This window comes from Solenopsis invicta, chromosome 2 (genome assembly GCF_016802725.1).
Source record: "Solenopsis invicta isolate M01_SB chromosome 2, UNIL_Sinv_3.0, whole genome shotgun sequence".
NCBI classification, from domain to species: domain Eukaryota; kingdom Metazoa; phylum Arthropoda; class Insecta; order Hymenoptera; family Formicidae; genus Solenopsis; species Solenopsis invicta.
In genome coordinates, this window is record NC_052665.1 from 30405 (window position 1) to 45846 (window position 15442).

At 31.9% G+C, this 15442-nt stretch overlaps 4 protein-coding genes across 6 annotated transcripts; all 4 read right to left on the reverse strand.

Annotated features, from left to right (window-relative positions):
- Positions 1–3702: 3702 nt before the first annotated feature.
- LOC120356902 lies at positions 3703–4586 on the reverse strand. Of its 2 annotated transcripts, none has more exons than XM_039445775.1 (3): positions 4175–4586; positions 3939–4104; positions 3703–3864 (listed from the first exon to the last, which is right to left on the reverse strand). In XM_039445775.1, exons 1-3 carry the CDS (start codon positions 4373–4375, stop codon positions 3749–3751), a joined length of 483 nt encoding a protein of 160 aa, XP_039301709.1. In that variant the 5' UTR covers positions 4376–4586; the 3' UTR covers positions 3703–3748. The 2 variants fall into 2 exon arrangements, with proteins under 2 accessions (XP_039301709.1, XP_039301710.1); XM_039445776.1 differs by having other exon boundaries at positions 3723–3864; positions 3946–4104.
- On the reverse strand, positions 4425–5808 carry LOC120356778 (bromodomain adjacent to zinc finger domain protein 2B-like). The gene is made up of 4 exons (XM_039459775.1): positions 5385–5808; positions 4876–4971; positions 4682–4804; positions 4425–4597 (listed from the first exon to the last, which is right to left on the reverse strand). Exons 1-4 carry the CDS (start codon positions 5434–5436, stop codon positions 4425–4427), a joined length of 444 nt encoding a protein of 147 aa, XP_039315709.1. The 5' UTR covers positions 5437–5808.
- Positions 5548–6634, reverse strand: LOC113005256. The gene is made up of 4 exons (XM_039459776.1): positions 6580–6634; positions 6251–6511; positions 5810–5917; positions 5548–5720 (listed from the first exon to the last, which is right to left on the reverse strand). Exons 1-4 carry the CDS (start codon positions 6632–6634, stop codon positions 5548–5550), a joined length of 597 nt encoding a protein of 198 aa, XP_039315710.1.
- Positions 6420–10307, reverse strand: LOC113005255. Of its 2 annotated transcripts, XM_039445774.1 has the most exons (4): positions 9698–10307; positions 7106–9201; positions 6580–6795; positions 6420–6511 (listed from the first exon to the last, which is right to left on the reverse strand). In XM_039445774.1, exons 1-2 carry the CDS (start codon positions 9724–9726, stop codon positions 7107–7109), a joined length of 2124 nt encoding a protein of 707 aa, XP_039301708.1. In that variant the 5' UTR covers positions 9727–10307; the 3' UTR covers positions 6420–6511; positions 6580–6795; position 7106. The 2 variants fall into 2 exon arrangements, with proteins under 2 accessions (XP_039301708.1, XP_039301707.1); XM_039445773.1 differs by lacking the exon at positions 9698–10307 and having other exon boundaries at positions 7106–9319.
- Positions 10308–15442: the final 5135 nt, after the last annotated feature.

Sequence of the window (15442 nt, forward strand, 5' to 3'; positions counted from 1 at the left end):
GATTATGTATATATTTCATCTATTGAAGCAAGAAGTTTCTCTTCTTCCGCAGTCGGATGAAACATAGACAAATCGCATGCGATTACATTATTATTTTCTTTGTATTCAGCGCACAATTCTTCTTCTTCGAAAGGTGGTTCATCATCCTCCAACGCATACGGTTCAAGCATTCCACTTAGTACTTCGTCGTGTTCGCCAGTAGCTTTGCCAGTATCAAAAGGAGACACAAAACAAGGTAAATCAGGTTCTGCTGAAACATTACAAGCCCCCCTTTATTACAAAATAGATTGGTTGAGTGCTTGCCTATATCTTTTTAGTCTGTATTTGAAATCAAGAGCAGTGGGCTTGTCGCACGCAACGCCAGTAGTTCTAATAAATGAAAAAAAATTTTCAAGCACATCTTGATTTAACCGTCTGATGATTATGTATTTCACATTAAAGTGATCGTTAAAATACATTTCCTTAATGTATGGCAAAAATTGTTGCAAAGAACAGTTGCTAACAATAATGCCTTTTTGGAATGTAATTAAACTTTTATGTTTTCCAATTGTCATCTTGTTCATTAGTTCGGTCATTTCATGTAAAATGCTATCTTGCTTTTCTAAATTAACACCGTACGCATTTTTGCCCTCATGTTTGCCGTACATACTACTGGCATTAAAGACATTAAACCAGTCGTTAAATAAACGGATAACGCACGCTGTTTTCTTCCAATCAAAATTATCAAGATATCTTTTTTGTTCATACAATTCTATTGCTGAAGCTGTTTGTTAGGAAAATAATTGTGCGGCAAGAACAACTTTTTGTTTTTTGCAACCTTGAACATCAAGGTGATATTGGGAAATGTTGTGAGAGATTTTTACATATTTTGCATTAATACTTAAGATTCGTTCGATACATTTTTTATCCATGTGATGTCCCCGAACACTGAATCCATTGTCAAGAAAATGATTTCTTGCTAATTTGAGCAAGTGTGGCATGTCTGCAAACACAAGAATTTTTAGATTTTCGTTAATAGGGTGCTGAAAATAATTATTTTTAGGAGCAACTCCAAGATTTAATTGACACCACAGCGCCATGTTCGTTGAGCCCATATCACATGTCATGCCAACAACGGTATAATCTATGTTATACAATCGTGAAATAATGCACAAAAGCGTATCTTTTTTCATTGCCATATCATAATTGTAATATATTAGTTGTTTCCATTTTGAAAATAAACTACGAACCATCACATACTGGCACGACTTGCGTGACCCAACAACTTGCTGTAGTTTGCGGTCGATAGCGATTTTATTACACAAGTGGATTTCGTCAAATGTGAGTATGACTAGTTTTTCATGCGTTTTCATGCTTTTCCCTTTACATTTCATGCAGTCAAGAATTGTATCTAACACTCCAGGATCAACGTTAATGTCACGTGTCCACCTTCTTAGCGTTGAAAGACCAGGGAGAGGCATTTTCACTACATTTCTCATATATCGGTAAGCTTTGGGACTGACGCATCGTAAAGACATAGCACTCGCTATGTCTTCTGAAGACATGCAAAGCTACGTGTCACGTTGGGATTCAATAACATTCGTATTTGACCCGACGTGAAAACTTTCCCCAAATTTTTGAGCATTTTGGCCTCATACTGTTGAATGTCCCGAGACCGATGTCGCTTTTGCTGCTTCAATTTTTTTTTCATTGCAACCACTTGCAATTTAAGATTCTCGCTGAAAACGTAAGGTCAAATAAAATACATACAAATCTTATAAATATAACACTGGAATAATTATATAAACTTCACTTATTCAATTTCTCTTGTTGTTTGAATTTTTCAAATTTTTTTTTCATGAAATTCAATTCTCGTTGCATCTTTTCTCTGAAAACGTGTAATAAAAAATAAATAATTTGTAAACAACAAAATTTAGAAACATATTTAAAAATTTCATAGTTATATTTATGTGTTACATTAATAACCGATTCCACTAATGATTAACTTTAATCTCAGTTCAACTTACTCTTTATCTTTTTCTAACTCTTAGAACTAAAAAAGAATGAAGAATAAGTTGAACTAAGATTAAAGTTAATCTACGTTGGTGAAATCGGTCATAATAAGGTCACCTAGATTAAAGTAGTACTTACATAGTTCCGACGTCTTTACTTGAACTATGGAAACTTATTGCAACTGATGATGCATTTGGTGTTGTATGTATGATGTTGTTCACATTAAATTTATCTGTAATATGCGTTGATACATTCACCATTTCTTTTGCAACATCAATATGTATTGACGCAATCGATATTTCTTTAGACACATTGCCACAATCCATTTGCACATTTGTAAACAAAGGCACTATTTCTTCGATATGCATTGAAGCATTTGGCACTTCTTCAAATGTATTAACTGGCATATTTGTTACAACAATAGACGAATGCATATTGTGTATTTGAGATTGTGTTTCCACAATGTTTCCATTTTCCACATGCTTATTAAATAAATGTAACGTGGGAATTGCATTGTCTTCCAGTTTACGAACTCTTTTCGGAGAGTACCCCAGCAGTGGTAGTCGTAAATATTTTTTAAAATACGACGGTTCAAAATATATTGAACATATTCTTCCTAAATAAAATAGAGTATGTTAGGCTATTGTCGATCTAATCTATTAATTATTTTCTAATTTATTTCTATTTAAAAAAAGCGTAATGTACATTCGTACTGGTATTTCGTCGAAATTATTTTTACAACATAACCTTATAATATGTAAAATGCATTAGATTACAAAAAATAATTATTTCTTGTTATAAAAAATTATGCTTTTACAGATAGAATATAATATGAAGTAATGATGAGCATGAATCTGTTCATAAATAAACCAAGGAACTAAATTCATTGTTTTTTTTTATACTATTTGAATTATAATGTCACAAAATACAATCATGGGAAGGAGTAATATTTGCACATATCGAAAATAGTTTTCTTATTGCTAATACCGACTTAACTGTATACTTTCTTACAATTAAACTCTTACCTTTAGTAACAGAGATATCTTTATTTGCACAGACTTCACGCCATTTAATGCAAATCGCTTCGTCTTTCGGAAATGAAAAATATTGCACAGTTTTGCCTGGGAGATTTTTTGTTTTCCGATAATAATTTTTGTAGCCTTTTACTGCACAGTTCATTTTTAATGATCTCTTTATTAATACACGTCTGATAAGTTATTTACAATAACTAAACAGGAGTAACATGTGCTCGCAGCTGTGAGGGTGATTTTACATGAAGCGCGGAAACGGGGAAATAACTAGATTCCACGTTTCCGCGTTCCGTCGTTTCTTTCCGTGTGTTTGAGCGGAAAAGCGGAATTCAACGGAATCACACTACCCCACCAACACATAAACGTTATTTAAACGTTTCAGGACCGTTCGAACCATAACGTTCATAAAAGGTGCAAATGTCCACCTGGTTAAACGTTTGCCTAACGTTCTTAACGTTAGTGAAACGTTTCTCGAAAACGTGTTTCACGGAAAATAAAATATATAAGCTAGAATCACATCGTATCAAACAAGACTGTCTCAGTCAAAATTTTTTAAGACACAGAAAGGTAATCTTAAATTTTTTTATCTTAAAAATTTTTTACTGAGGCAGTTTGTTTGATTTGATGTGATGCTTGCCAAACATATATATATATATATATATATATAAAACTTAGACGTTTATTACAAATCTTAAAAATAAAATGGATACATTTTTTTTCAGATTCTATTCAATATTAGGAATAGCATTATTCTTGGCAAATTTTCTTGATTTGAGCCAGTCTTTTATTGCGTCTTCAGCAGTACCCATATCCACATGCTGACGAAGTTTCTTTATTGCAACTGCGGAAGACAAAAACAGTTTTGGTGGCACGAGTAGAGTGAATATAAACATAACAGAATTAAAAGATACTTACGTCTTACAGTCTCCATCATAACAGTGTTTTTAAATGAATCTTTTCTTCCGCCACTTCCCTGCCAACTGTAAAAGGTACCAACATGATTGGACATTAATTTTTCCATCACTCGCTTGGCGCATTCTTTATCACTGGTCCCTCTAGCAGCTAAACACAGTCTTTTAATCTGAAAAAGATATAATAATGTTAATAAAAAGCAGAGAACACTGAATAATTAATAACTTTTTTATACTTACAACATAGTCTTTCTGTGACTCTTCTCGATTTATTTTTTCCTCCAAGTGTTTGGAATCAGCATAAGCTTGTAGAGGCAGCTTTGGTAAATCTTTAGGGTGAGTCAAAGTCTCTGTTCTAGAAAGTAGAAGTTGCTTAATCTCTTCGATATTGTTTTCCAAGTTTGTCTGCCTTTGCTCTATTTTTTTAGTTTTTTCATACATTTGTTTCAAAAGTGCTGAAAACCAAGAAATATATTAAATTTAATATTCATCAAACTATACAAATAATATTGTACTCATGAATATAGTAAATGGTACCTATGATGCCTGTTTTTCTTCCATCTGTGTCGGCGGCTGTATCTGTTTGAACTGGATCGTCCTCATTTGGTTCTTCCTCTTCAGTTATGTTCTCCAGACTTGTGTTTTCGTCAGCTTCTGAACTCGCTGTGAAAAACCAAATTAAAATGTAAAAAAGAATCAAAGAAGTTGTAATTGATGTATAAAGAGAGTGTACACAAACTGACTTACAAACAGATGAATCCCTATCCATATCCATATGCGGCTCATATGTCCTGTCGGACATATCTTTTTTTTTATCATCATGACAATCAAAATCATCTTCACGTGAGACTGGAATCTCGTCATTATTTACTGTAAAAAAGGAGAAATATAAAATATCTCTGTATGCTTATGACAATGCTAAAATAAAAAACATCACTAACCATTCTCTTCGACTGTTTTAGAACAATTTGGTTTTGATGTACATACACCATTTTTGTTTGGAGTACTTGTGGCACTACGTTTTAATCCAATATTCCCTGCAAATAACATTATATGAAAAGGTGTTTTCTTTATTAATCTTATTATAAGAATATTTATTACCACAGATTTATGCATATTGTGGTGCATTAATGCCTTAAAACATAAATTTGCGTCAAATTTTAATATTTTTGGCGGGTACGTATGTATCTATAGATATTTGTGCATCATGATTGTTAGTAAGAAATCCGAAATTACTTTATAAATTTACTTATTGTATAAGCTATTTCTTTTTGTTTACATTTAACTTTTCACACATATCAAACGTTTAATGATGCCAAATTATCAAACAATCCTGAATCACAAATATCTAGATACACAAATATCTAGATACATGTACCTCGAAATATCAAAATTTGATGTAATCTCAATTACTTGTCTGTAATCTCACTCTCTATGTAAAAATACACACCTGTTCCAGTTTTGCTCTTTTCCGTATTAATCCTTGAGACAAACTCTGCCATAGACACTTCTTCAAAGCTTTTATCTAGAAATTACAAAGCATTGATGCAAGAATCTCAGATACAAAACCACATATGTCACATAGATTGCAGTATTACAATGCAAAAATAAAATTAAATACCAGATTGGTCGTGTTGATCATTCAGAACAATATTTTCTTTTCCACGTTTATTCTCAACAATACCAGATTGATCGTGTTGATCATTCAGAGCAATATTTTCTTTTCCACGTTTATTCTGAACAATTTGACCCGGCTTGTTTGATATTTGTCTTTTTGTGGAGGTCTCTTTTGCATGAAAGAGGTGAAATTTAACATTATCCCAAAATAAATTAAGAAAGTTCTGAACATGATTTAATCAAAAGAATAACAGGTACCTTCAGTTTTCTTATATGATAAATTTTTATTGCCTCGAAAGATTTCACCTTTCAATATTCTTTCAGAAGACACTTCAACATTTTGGGTTGTCTTATTTACATCGACATCTGAAGATTAAAAAAAACCTTCTAAGAAATATGAAAATAAGTTTATCCTATGAGAGTGCTCGTACAATGTTTAGTAATCAGTTAATGCGTTAAAGTCCATTGGGATGGATATATTGAAGAAGTTACTTATAAGTAGAAAAAAAAACAGATAAACAGATTTAAAACAGATTTTAGTACTACATTTGGATCAGATTTGGACGTACATAAAAATAAAATAATAGATTATTTAAAGCATAAAAAACTTATTTGTTTTACAAATAAGTATTACAAACAAATTCTGCACAAATAAATCTTTACAAATAACAATTTATTTTTACACATAAATTTCATTACCCGGCAAAGAACCAAAGGTGGGGAACTGAGGCGGTCGGATTTTGCGCTTTTTGACATTACTAATACCACTTTTGCCCTTCTTGCTTTTTTGTTTTGAATACTTGTCCAATTCTTCATCTGTATAGTCATTTGAATTTTCATTTGACACATCTTCAATCTGTTTTTTTTTGCGTTTTGCCCTGCTTGTTTTGTCATCCGCAGACTCAATATCCGTATGCATTGTTGCTCGTTCTAATCTTGCTCGAGCTTCTGAGTATGTTGCTATATGAAAGCACGATAGAATAGTAAATAAGACAGTTTAAAAACACTAAGCATTCAAAATGACTCACCAAACCAATAACGTATCGTTGAAGGATATGATGTAAATTGAGGGTTGGGCTCCATGCAATCTTCAATTGCAATCGCTTGTTTTTTGGGAGGTAGATACGTAGGATAGACACATTTTGAGCCATCATCACTGATCCAATTCCAGGCAACAACACTTACTTCAAGAAATGATTCGCCGCTTATGGTATTAATAAGATCGGCAATAGCATATTTTTTCTCTGAAATTAGATGTATACAATGTAATGTAATGCCTCATCAGGTTAAAGAAAAATATACATACAAAGTTATAGCAGCAACGTTCGAGGACAACAAAGATTTAAAAATAAATATTAAAATTAGTACTAATCCAGTTCACACACACACAACAAGATTCAGAAAAAAGGACAGAACATTTTCATAATGCAGGAATAAATTATATACATATATATACATATATATTATATAGATTATATAGGAACATATAGATGCAGGACATATGGATTATATAGATGCACCACCACACACAATTAGCTTTATTATATACTCAACTTTAAAATGAATGTAGCATAGGGATAGCTATCATATTTGTATTGCAGGGTAGGACCGTATATTTTGTCTTTACAGCTTCAATTGGCACAATAACATTCCGACGATTCCAGGACATTTCTCCAAGATTGTAAATACCAAGCTTAATAGATTCACATGGATAAGTAAAATAATTTTCTTTTATATCACAAACGTTAGCAATAATGACAATGTTTCCATTTGGAAGTTTCTGTATAGATTTGGCAGTGGCAATGCTTTCCTCATATAGAAAGTACCTGTCTCGTTTATGGACGGTACTCAAAGTGAATGAAGAGGATGAAAGAATTTTATATTCATCTTTTCCAAGCACTTGTCTTCCTGGTGTAAACTCGCTTGATTTTTGCGAATATTCATATAGGTAATCTCTCTCAGCTAACCTTCTTGTAAGCTGTTGCAGGGGATTGCTTGGTGCTCGCAGTAATTTTTTTAATTGTCCTAAGTAACTTTCAAAAGGAAATGCACTGTAATCAGTTAGCACACCAAAGTTTTTCACATCATCGCACAAATGGAGGAGATTATGAACATTATAAACAACGAATTTTTTATCAAATACTCCTCTATGTGCACAAATTTTAACAAAATTATTTATCACATCCTGAGCAAAATGTATGTATGACTCATTTTTACTGAAGCGTGGTGTAGACAAAATAATCATTGCGCATTGCAACATTAAAAATAAATTGTATAGAGTGGGAGGTAGAATATCATTGAGAACGATGCAGCCAACGTAGAAAAGGAATAATCTCCATTCTGTTCCTTTCCATTTTCCAAGCTCGTTTAGTCCCATTTTTCTTGGTTTACGAGCAAATTCTGATGGAATATGAGCACGTAAGTTCTTCATTCTCTCAGCAATTTCAGCAATCTTCATTGCTGTCAAACGCATTCCCGATTTTGTTCCTTTTAAAATAAATGTCATAAATCTTTTCGTGACGCCTTCTAACACCAAATGAAAAGGATCCAGAACAAATTGTGTTACCATTCGTACAGGTAGAATTAAAAGAGGGGATATTCCAGTGTGGTGCTCAGGATCTGACTGATTCACGAAGTCTTTATCACTACGTGGTGTGTGCGTTTCAGTGGAATAACACATTCTATGAAATTCATATTCTCCAGATTGAGTACATCTCTCACATGCATGATATGCTCCATGACCCACAATACATTTTAGATACTGTCTTGCAGGAGCATCGCAAATAAAACATCTGATATAAACTTCATGCATCACACCATTCAAAACCAGACCATCACTTTTCAATTTTAATACCTCTAAAATAAAGTCTTGCAAATACTTATTTACATTGTCTGGTTTACCTGATCCTACAAAAATTCCGACAACAAACGGTCTGTCATCAATTAAATCCAAGGACCTACACAAAATAGGCCACACATCAGTGACACAGCTTTTGGTCATATTTATTCCATCAATATTAACATCCAATCCTATTTTGTTTGTGCCAAAATTTTTCAGTCCACAATTTTGTAGGCGTCTTTCAAGTCCTGGTATTAATCCAATATGGACATAGGAACCGTTGCCGAATTCTACAATTGATGTTACTCTAGGCGTCTTATTGAGAGTCCGCGGATCTAAGGGCAAGTCTGGATGATATGGTTTTAGTTTAGCAAGAAGCTCTCTGCACGCTTCCACTGTAATATTGTGTTTTAAGTTCCATTCTCTTAGCCATTGCCTGAAATTCACTTGGTTATCCTCATCATTGTCTTCTTCATCTTCATCGCTTGAGTTACTATCTGATTCAATACTTGCTAACAGATCATGTCTCATACAAACATATTCACTATTGTTATCATCATTTATTTGCCTTGAAAGCTGTAAATTTTCATTGCTATGTGCAGATTCGCTAATATTATTAATAGAATCTTGAGAGATATCTTGAGTCTCATGTGAATTTATAACACTATCTGCTGTAATCACGTTTAAAATGTCCTCATCATCTTCTAATATATGAGCGAATATCTTATCAGCTTCAGCTTTGGCGTATCTCCTTAGCCTTCGCTCCCCAATAGATCGTTTGTGTAACTCGGTCATTTCGTAAAATACAATACTGTTAAAAGACATTTGATTTAGCTCTCGGCCAAAAAGTACAGAAAACGATATGTCATAGTAATAAAAATAACCGGGATACAGAGTGGAAAAATAAAACTGAAATAACATTATAGTCTTTATTTAATTAAAAATACTTTAAATATCAAAATACTGAATAAAAAAAGATTATATAAAGATGTGTAAAAAATTTATAAATTGAAACTTTGATTTTTATAGGCCGATATTACATTTGTTGTACGACAAATGTAATATATAGCTTTTAGAGATCTATAATATGTAATAAAAGTAATAGAATTGAACCATCATAACCTCTTTAATGCATGTAAGATATTAATTATCTTAAGGATTAGCTTCAGAAAAATAATATAAAATTGTGACACAAATTATCATGTTACATCAAATATCATGTTATTTAAATTATCAAATACGTTACATCAAATACGTAGGTACATACACGTAAAAAAGGCACAATAATACAAAGATATAACACTTACTATTCATTATTGAGGCTTCCAAAGCACATCAATTCTCCTTGCTCTCTCTCTCTCTCTCTCTCTCTCTCTCTCTCTCTCTCTCTCCTTCTCTTAATTCTCCTCTGATCACTTTCTTCACACCGTTTTCGCCACGATGCGGACGTTCGGCTGACAGACAGAGGTAGAAATTTCTGACCGTTCAAACCCCAGGTGTACCAACCTTGTTAAGTTGTTACAACTGAATGTGGTTGTCTTTGTTGCACGCACGTCGTTTTGTATTCTATCTGTGTCTTTTTATCGTATACTTGAATGTTCGTACGATAAAAACTTATAATCGTATAATTATAATAAAGTTGATTCAAGAAAAACGTATGCGTATAGGTTAAGTACATTAAATGATGGACGATACTAGAAACTTCTGATGATTGATATTGCTTGCGAGTCTTACGCCCTCTATGCGGGGAGATCAGGAGGTAAAGTTCGGATCTGAACGTTTCTAAAACGTTCACGCGGCGTTTTTAGACATAGTGTTCACGCAGGACGTTTTTATCGTTAGAGAAACAAACCATTCGGCAGGTTTACGAACGAAAAACGATTTTTAAACGTTTACATAACGTTTGTGTGTTGGTGGGGTAGTGTGTGCCGATGTGCACGTGTAAAATAATTCGAGTTTGTAATGGACGGCCCTGTAAGTATAATTTAAATAATTATTAATACTCGATAAACATAATAGTGCTATTATTTTGATAGAAAAATCTTTGTAATTTCTCACTTCTTTCGACATAGATATAATTAACACATAAAACTTAAACTAAAATCTTAGATTTTGTACACGGATTAAATACGTAAATTTTTAAAAAAAGAATTGTTGTGCTGATATTAATTATACAAATACACGTCAATTTACATAAACAAAGTTCAATTATACATTTGACATACGTTTTCGACCTCCAAGTTGATCATCTTTAGTAAACATAATAAATATTATAATAAAGTTGAACAGCACAAATGTTTAAAATTATATCCGTTAACGATTGGTACTCAATGTCTGAATTAATAAAATAATTGTATTTTTGTTCACAAGCAACGAAATGTGGCTACTGCGGTTTCAATCGCAAGTAAATTGTCGCAAATAATCGCACAAGTAAATTGTCGCTATCACCTTGTAGAAGTCTTCTTCTCTAATTGTCAGTAAAAATAGGCCGTACCCGTATATACTACGGTCTTTTCTGGTTTTTTGCAATTTTTTGTAACGCAAGTACAAATAAAACATTGAAATAACTTTTTTCTTAGTTATCTCTGCATATTTTATCGGTTCATCTAGTACTTGCATGAAATACTTCATAATAATCATCAACATGATCTTTGGATCCATATTATATAGTATACACTATTAAAACATTAAAATAATTGGAGTATGTAGAAATATAATTTCTTCTTCAATCGGCTCCGGATAAAATACTACAGTCGTTGGAGCCGCATTGACAACGGATTTTGGTGTTCGTTCCGCGAATTTTTCCTCTTTGTATTACATGGAGCACTATTTGCGCGGCAAAGCGGAACGGAATGGTGAAAACTAGACATTTGTATTCGTTTCTTAAAATAATATTCACTTAATTCATTACAATTTTTATTAATATACTTACCTTTTCAGCTTATTTATTGAATATAATCATTTAAATTAATTAACACCGTTAAAAATTAATAATTTATAATTCTCCGTTCCGCTTTTCCGCTCGAAATATGCTTCATGTAATACAAGGCATCCAAACCAGACGGAACAGAACGTGCGGAAATGCGGGAATCTTAGTAAGTCTAGTTATTTTTGTCTTCCGCGTTTCCGCGCTTCATGTAAAATCACCCTGATTTGCGATTATTTGCGATCAAATTACATGAATCCGAATGGCTATGGAGTTAATCGAAATCACTCGAGATTTCGTAAATGTGACGTAATCTGGTGACGGTCACGTGCTCTCCCCTCTACTTTCTATATCTACGCAATGGGATATCACGGGATGAGCATACTCTTGTCTTTGTATCATGGATATCAACAACATGAATATCGTCACCCATCAACAGATGACGATCATCGAAACTCCGGAACCGGGCGTAACAATATATGGGTGTTTTCCAGCTACGACACAAGTCGACACAGTGTCCATTAGTGTGAGTAAAACAACTAAAATTTTCCCTCTTACACTAATAGACACTGTATTACACAGTGTCGACTTGTGTCGTAGCTGGAAAGCACCCTATATGTATAAAATTATAGTTTTTTTACAAATTTTTTTTAATGCGAAATAGCATCTAGAATAACTTTTTTTATTTGTTTAAATAAGAATGTAACTAGAAATATGTCAATATAATCCCATACAGCACAGAAAATTGCAGCAACATTGCAGCAATGTTGCAATGTTGCAGATTGCAATGCAATATTACGGAGACATTGCAGAAACATAAATTAATAATATGTCTGCAACATCTCATGGCATATGCCAGTAATATTCCAGAAACATTGCAATAACATTTTTTAATAAAGTAATGGCAATAAAGAGCCAAAGCAGAATATTCGCGTATAATAATACATTAATTTAATTTATTCTTAAATATTTATCCGCATTTAGCAAACTAAGGTCGGGCGACGTTACTAAATTTTCCGCTGAATCTTTCCCTAACAGCACAACGGTCTATATGTCGACTGTAAGTCGACTCATCCAAGTCAGGCTTTCATAGTTGACTGCAAATGGACTTTACATAGACGTCTGCAGACATCCTTCAAATGTTGACTCTAAGACGTTTAGAAAAAGGCATGCGGTCCCGTGGTGCTGTGTGCATCATAGTATTGTTGAGAAACATGAATATTCATATCAATAGACAAAATAGATTCATATATGAAGAAACCTCGATCTACATCTCAATGAACAAACAGTATTTTTTAATTGTTTTTTTGATAAAAATTTTTTCATATTTAATTTAATTATTGTATTATATTGATATATATTTTCTAATTGCATTTTTATTTAAACAAATAACAGAAAAGTTATTCCAGATACTATTCTGCATTTGCAAAATTAGTAAAAAAAAACTATAATTTTATATTTGTTTATATAAATACTGTAGTTTAATTATACATATTTCATTTTTTCAATAACGTATATCGACCTGATCTACCAGTTATATACACATACCAGCATAAAGTGTTCACAGGTCATTATGAGAAATCAGTTCGCAGCGATCACGGAGGTCAAGCAACGTTCACTAGATTCACGTCTTGGATGGGTGACCACTTGGAAATTTCCGAAAAAAAATTCCTAAGACTTTTTTTGCGAAAAATGTTTTTTAAAATGTTATAAAAATATTGTTTTGTTTATTGGAATTATGTGGGGCAATAATATTTATGTGAATGTTTTGGAAAAACTCATAATTACATTGCAATGTTGCTGGGATGTTTCAATGCAATCAAAAAGCGAACATCTTAATGTTGCTGTAATCTTGCAGCAATGTTGCAGCAATGTTTCGCAATCAATATGCAATATTACAATGTTTCAATGAAATTAGAGTCTGCAATGTTCCTGCAATCTCTTTGTGCTTTATGGGATGCAATAATTAAATTAAATATAAAAAATTTTTTTTAAAAAAACATTTTAAAAACACTTAAAAATATTGTTTGCTCATTGGGATGTAGATTGAGATTTTTTCATCCATGGACTTATTTTGTCTATCAATAATATTTATGTTTCTCAATACTACTATGTTCAAAATAGATATCTCGAACTTTAAAATCAAAGGAGCACAAACATAAGTCTTAAATAGTTAATATATGTTATTCAGAAATATAAGTAGCTAAACGGAATAACTCCGCAGATGAAAAAATCATAGGGATTATCAAAATCATACGTGTTTATAATCCTCACGGCAAATCTCTTAAGGATTTCTTAAGGACGTCCATGAGATGTTGTAACGCCCTAAACTAGGGTGACCAACTCTAAAATTGAAAAAACAGGAAATTTTTCATCAAAAGGAAGGAAAATGGGGGAATTAATTTTACTAAGTGATAACCAAAGGAAGAATTAAAAATATTTTTTTACACGTTTTTTTTAAATTGTATTTAACAATTTAACTGAAAATAATATTTAATCACATATTTAATGTACTTTTTTGCAGTCTTTTAAACAAAAAAATTAACTAAAAAAAATAAAACATTATTTTTAAAATATCTTTATAATAAAAAAAAATGTTGTAAAAGTTCTGATATTGCACATTAAAATTGTATTTCACCATCAATACAGCCTTTACAAGAAATTTTAATATTTCTTTGTCCTAATTGGTTACTCAAAGTAACTCTACCCGAGTACAATTTTCAAACGCAGCCCATCTAAGTAAAAAAGAAAGCTATATGATCGTGAGACATATATCTTTGTCACAATGTTTTTGATTAGCTAGCAATGATTATCTGTATTACAAAGCTAAACTGAAAAGATTTTCTCTATTTTCAATTCATTGTTTTCATTTAACAATTTTGATAAGAGAAGAATTGCTACAATTTTTTGACAAAAGGGAGAAAGGGAGAAATATGATTGAAAGGAAGGAATTTCTTCCTTTTTTCCCTTAGTTGGTCACCTTATTTGAACCCATCTCATTACACGTGCATGGACCCTACAACTCGTCAATTTCGCAGTATTTTTCTTTTTTATGCTTTTATTTTACTTCTTTATAGAATATATATATAATTAATATACAGCGTATGTATAATTAATATAACAACAAATATATGCTTTATTTCAAACAATTACGAGTTTGGGCTATTTAAAAGTATGATTACGCGTATTGCAATTACGAAAATTATGCATAAAAGCTTTATTGTAGACAATTTCGAGAATTTTATTTTTTATTTGACACTTTTTTTCTAGGAAATCAATATTTTCCAAGATATATGGAAAAGAATGAAAAAACTTGATTTTTACCCTAATTTTTTATCTTGAAAATGGCTTTGTTGGTGATTTTTATTACCATATTTGTAATCAGTGCACTAAAATACAGGGTGATTATTAATGAATGTTCTCACTTTTTACCATCGAAGCATGATTTACCGACGGATATATATTTCTACCATATTATTATATTAGAAATTACAAATACGTGCTTCGATGGTAAAAAGTGGGAATATTCATTAATAATCACCCTGTATATTAGTATACCAATTTGCAACCAAATCGAAGGGTTCACCTTTTAGGAACTTTATCCAAAAAATGATTATTTTAATTAAATTAGAGAAAAGTGAGCTCAAGAGCCACGCAGGATGTCGGGTGCAAATAAATAACAAAAAACTCCAATGTCAGGCAAACGTTTCGACTTTTAATGACGGTCTTCTTCAGTGATAATACAAGTCTATAAAACAACAATCGCACTAATTAAGATATGAATTTATCACAATAAGCAAATAAAGAACAGAAATAAGAAATGAAAACAAGTTACCGAATAGATAGAGATTGTGCAAAACCGCGGTGTACATCTTACTACAACGTCTTAGAATAATAATATTATGAAAAACCTCACAGAGCGTGTGCCGAGACAAGAGTTTTGTGAAACCACATAGTTCGTTGCTAACAAATAAATAAATAAATAAGAGAAAGGTATTAAAATGATGACTTTAAAACTTGTGGCAAACAACCATAAAAATTAAATAATTAAAAAGGGTGAATAAACGGAAAATTAATAAAAAATTAAATAAATAAATAAAAAGAATAAAAATGGAAGCTGTACAAG

Excerpts from the sequence above, each read along its gene's own strand:
- LOC120356902 (XM_039445775.1), bottom strand. The coding sequence starts at position 4,375 with ATGTATGAAAAAACTAAAAAAATAGAGCAAAGGCAGACAAACTTGGAA. Across the intron at positions 4,105-4,174 it reads AGTCACAGAAAGACTATGTT|ATTAAAAGACTGTGTTTAGC; the intron begins GTAAGTATAAAA and ends TATCTTTTTCAG. Across the intron at positions 3,865-3,938 it reads TATGATGGAGACTGTAAGAC|TTGCAATAAAGAAACTTCGT; the intron begins GTAAGTATCTTT and ends TGTCTTCCGCAG.
- LOC120356778 (XM_039459775.1), bottom strand. The coding sequence starts at position 5,436 with ATGGCAGAGTTTGTCTCAAGGATTAATACGGAAAAGAGCAAAACTGGA. Across the intron at positions 4,805-4,875 it reads TAAAACAGTCGAAGAGAATG|TAAATAATGACGAGATTCCA; the intron begins GTTAGTGATGTT and ends CCTTTTTTACAG. Across the intron at positions 4,598-4,681 it reads GGATAGGGATTCATCTGTTT|CGAGTTCAGAAGCTGACGAA; the intron begins GTAAGTCAGTTT and ends GGTTTTTCACAG.
- LOC113005256 (XM_039459776.1), bottom strand. The coding sequence starts at position 6,634 with ATGGAGCCCAACCCTCAATTTACATCATATCCTTCAACGATACGTTAT. Across the intron at positions 5,918-6,250 it reads CACCTTTGGTTCTTTGCCGG|ATGTCGATGTAAATAAGACA; the intron begins GTAATGAAATTT and ends TTTAATCTTCAG. Across the intron at positions 5,721-5,809 it reads ATCATATAAGAAAACTGAAG|AGACCTCCACAAAAAGACAA; the intron begins GTACCTGTTATT and ends TTCATGCAAAAG.
- LOC113005255 (XM_039445773.1), bottom strand. The coding sequence starts at position 9,311 with ATGTTATTTCAGTTTTATTTTTCCACTCTGTATCCCGGTTATTTTTAT.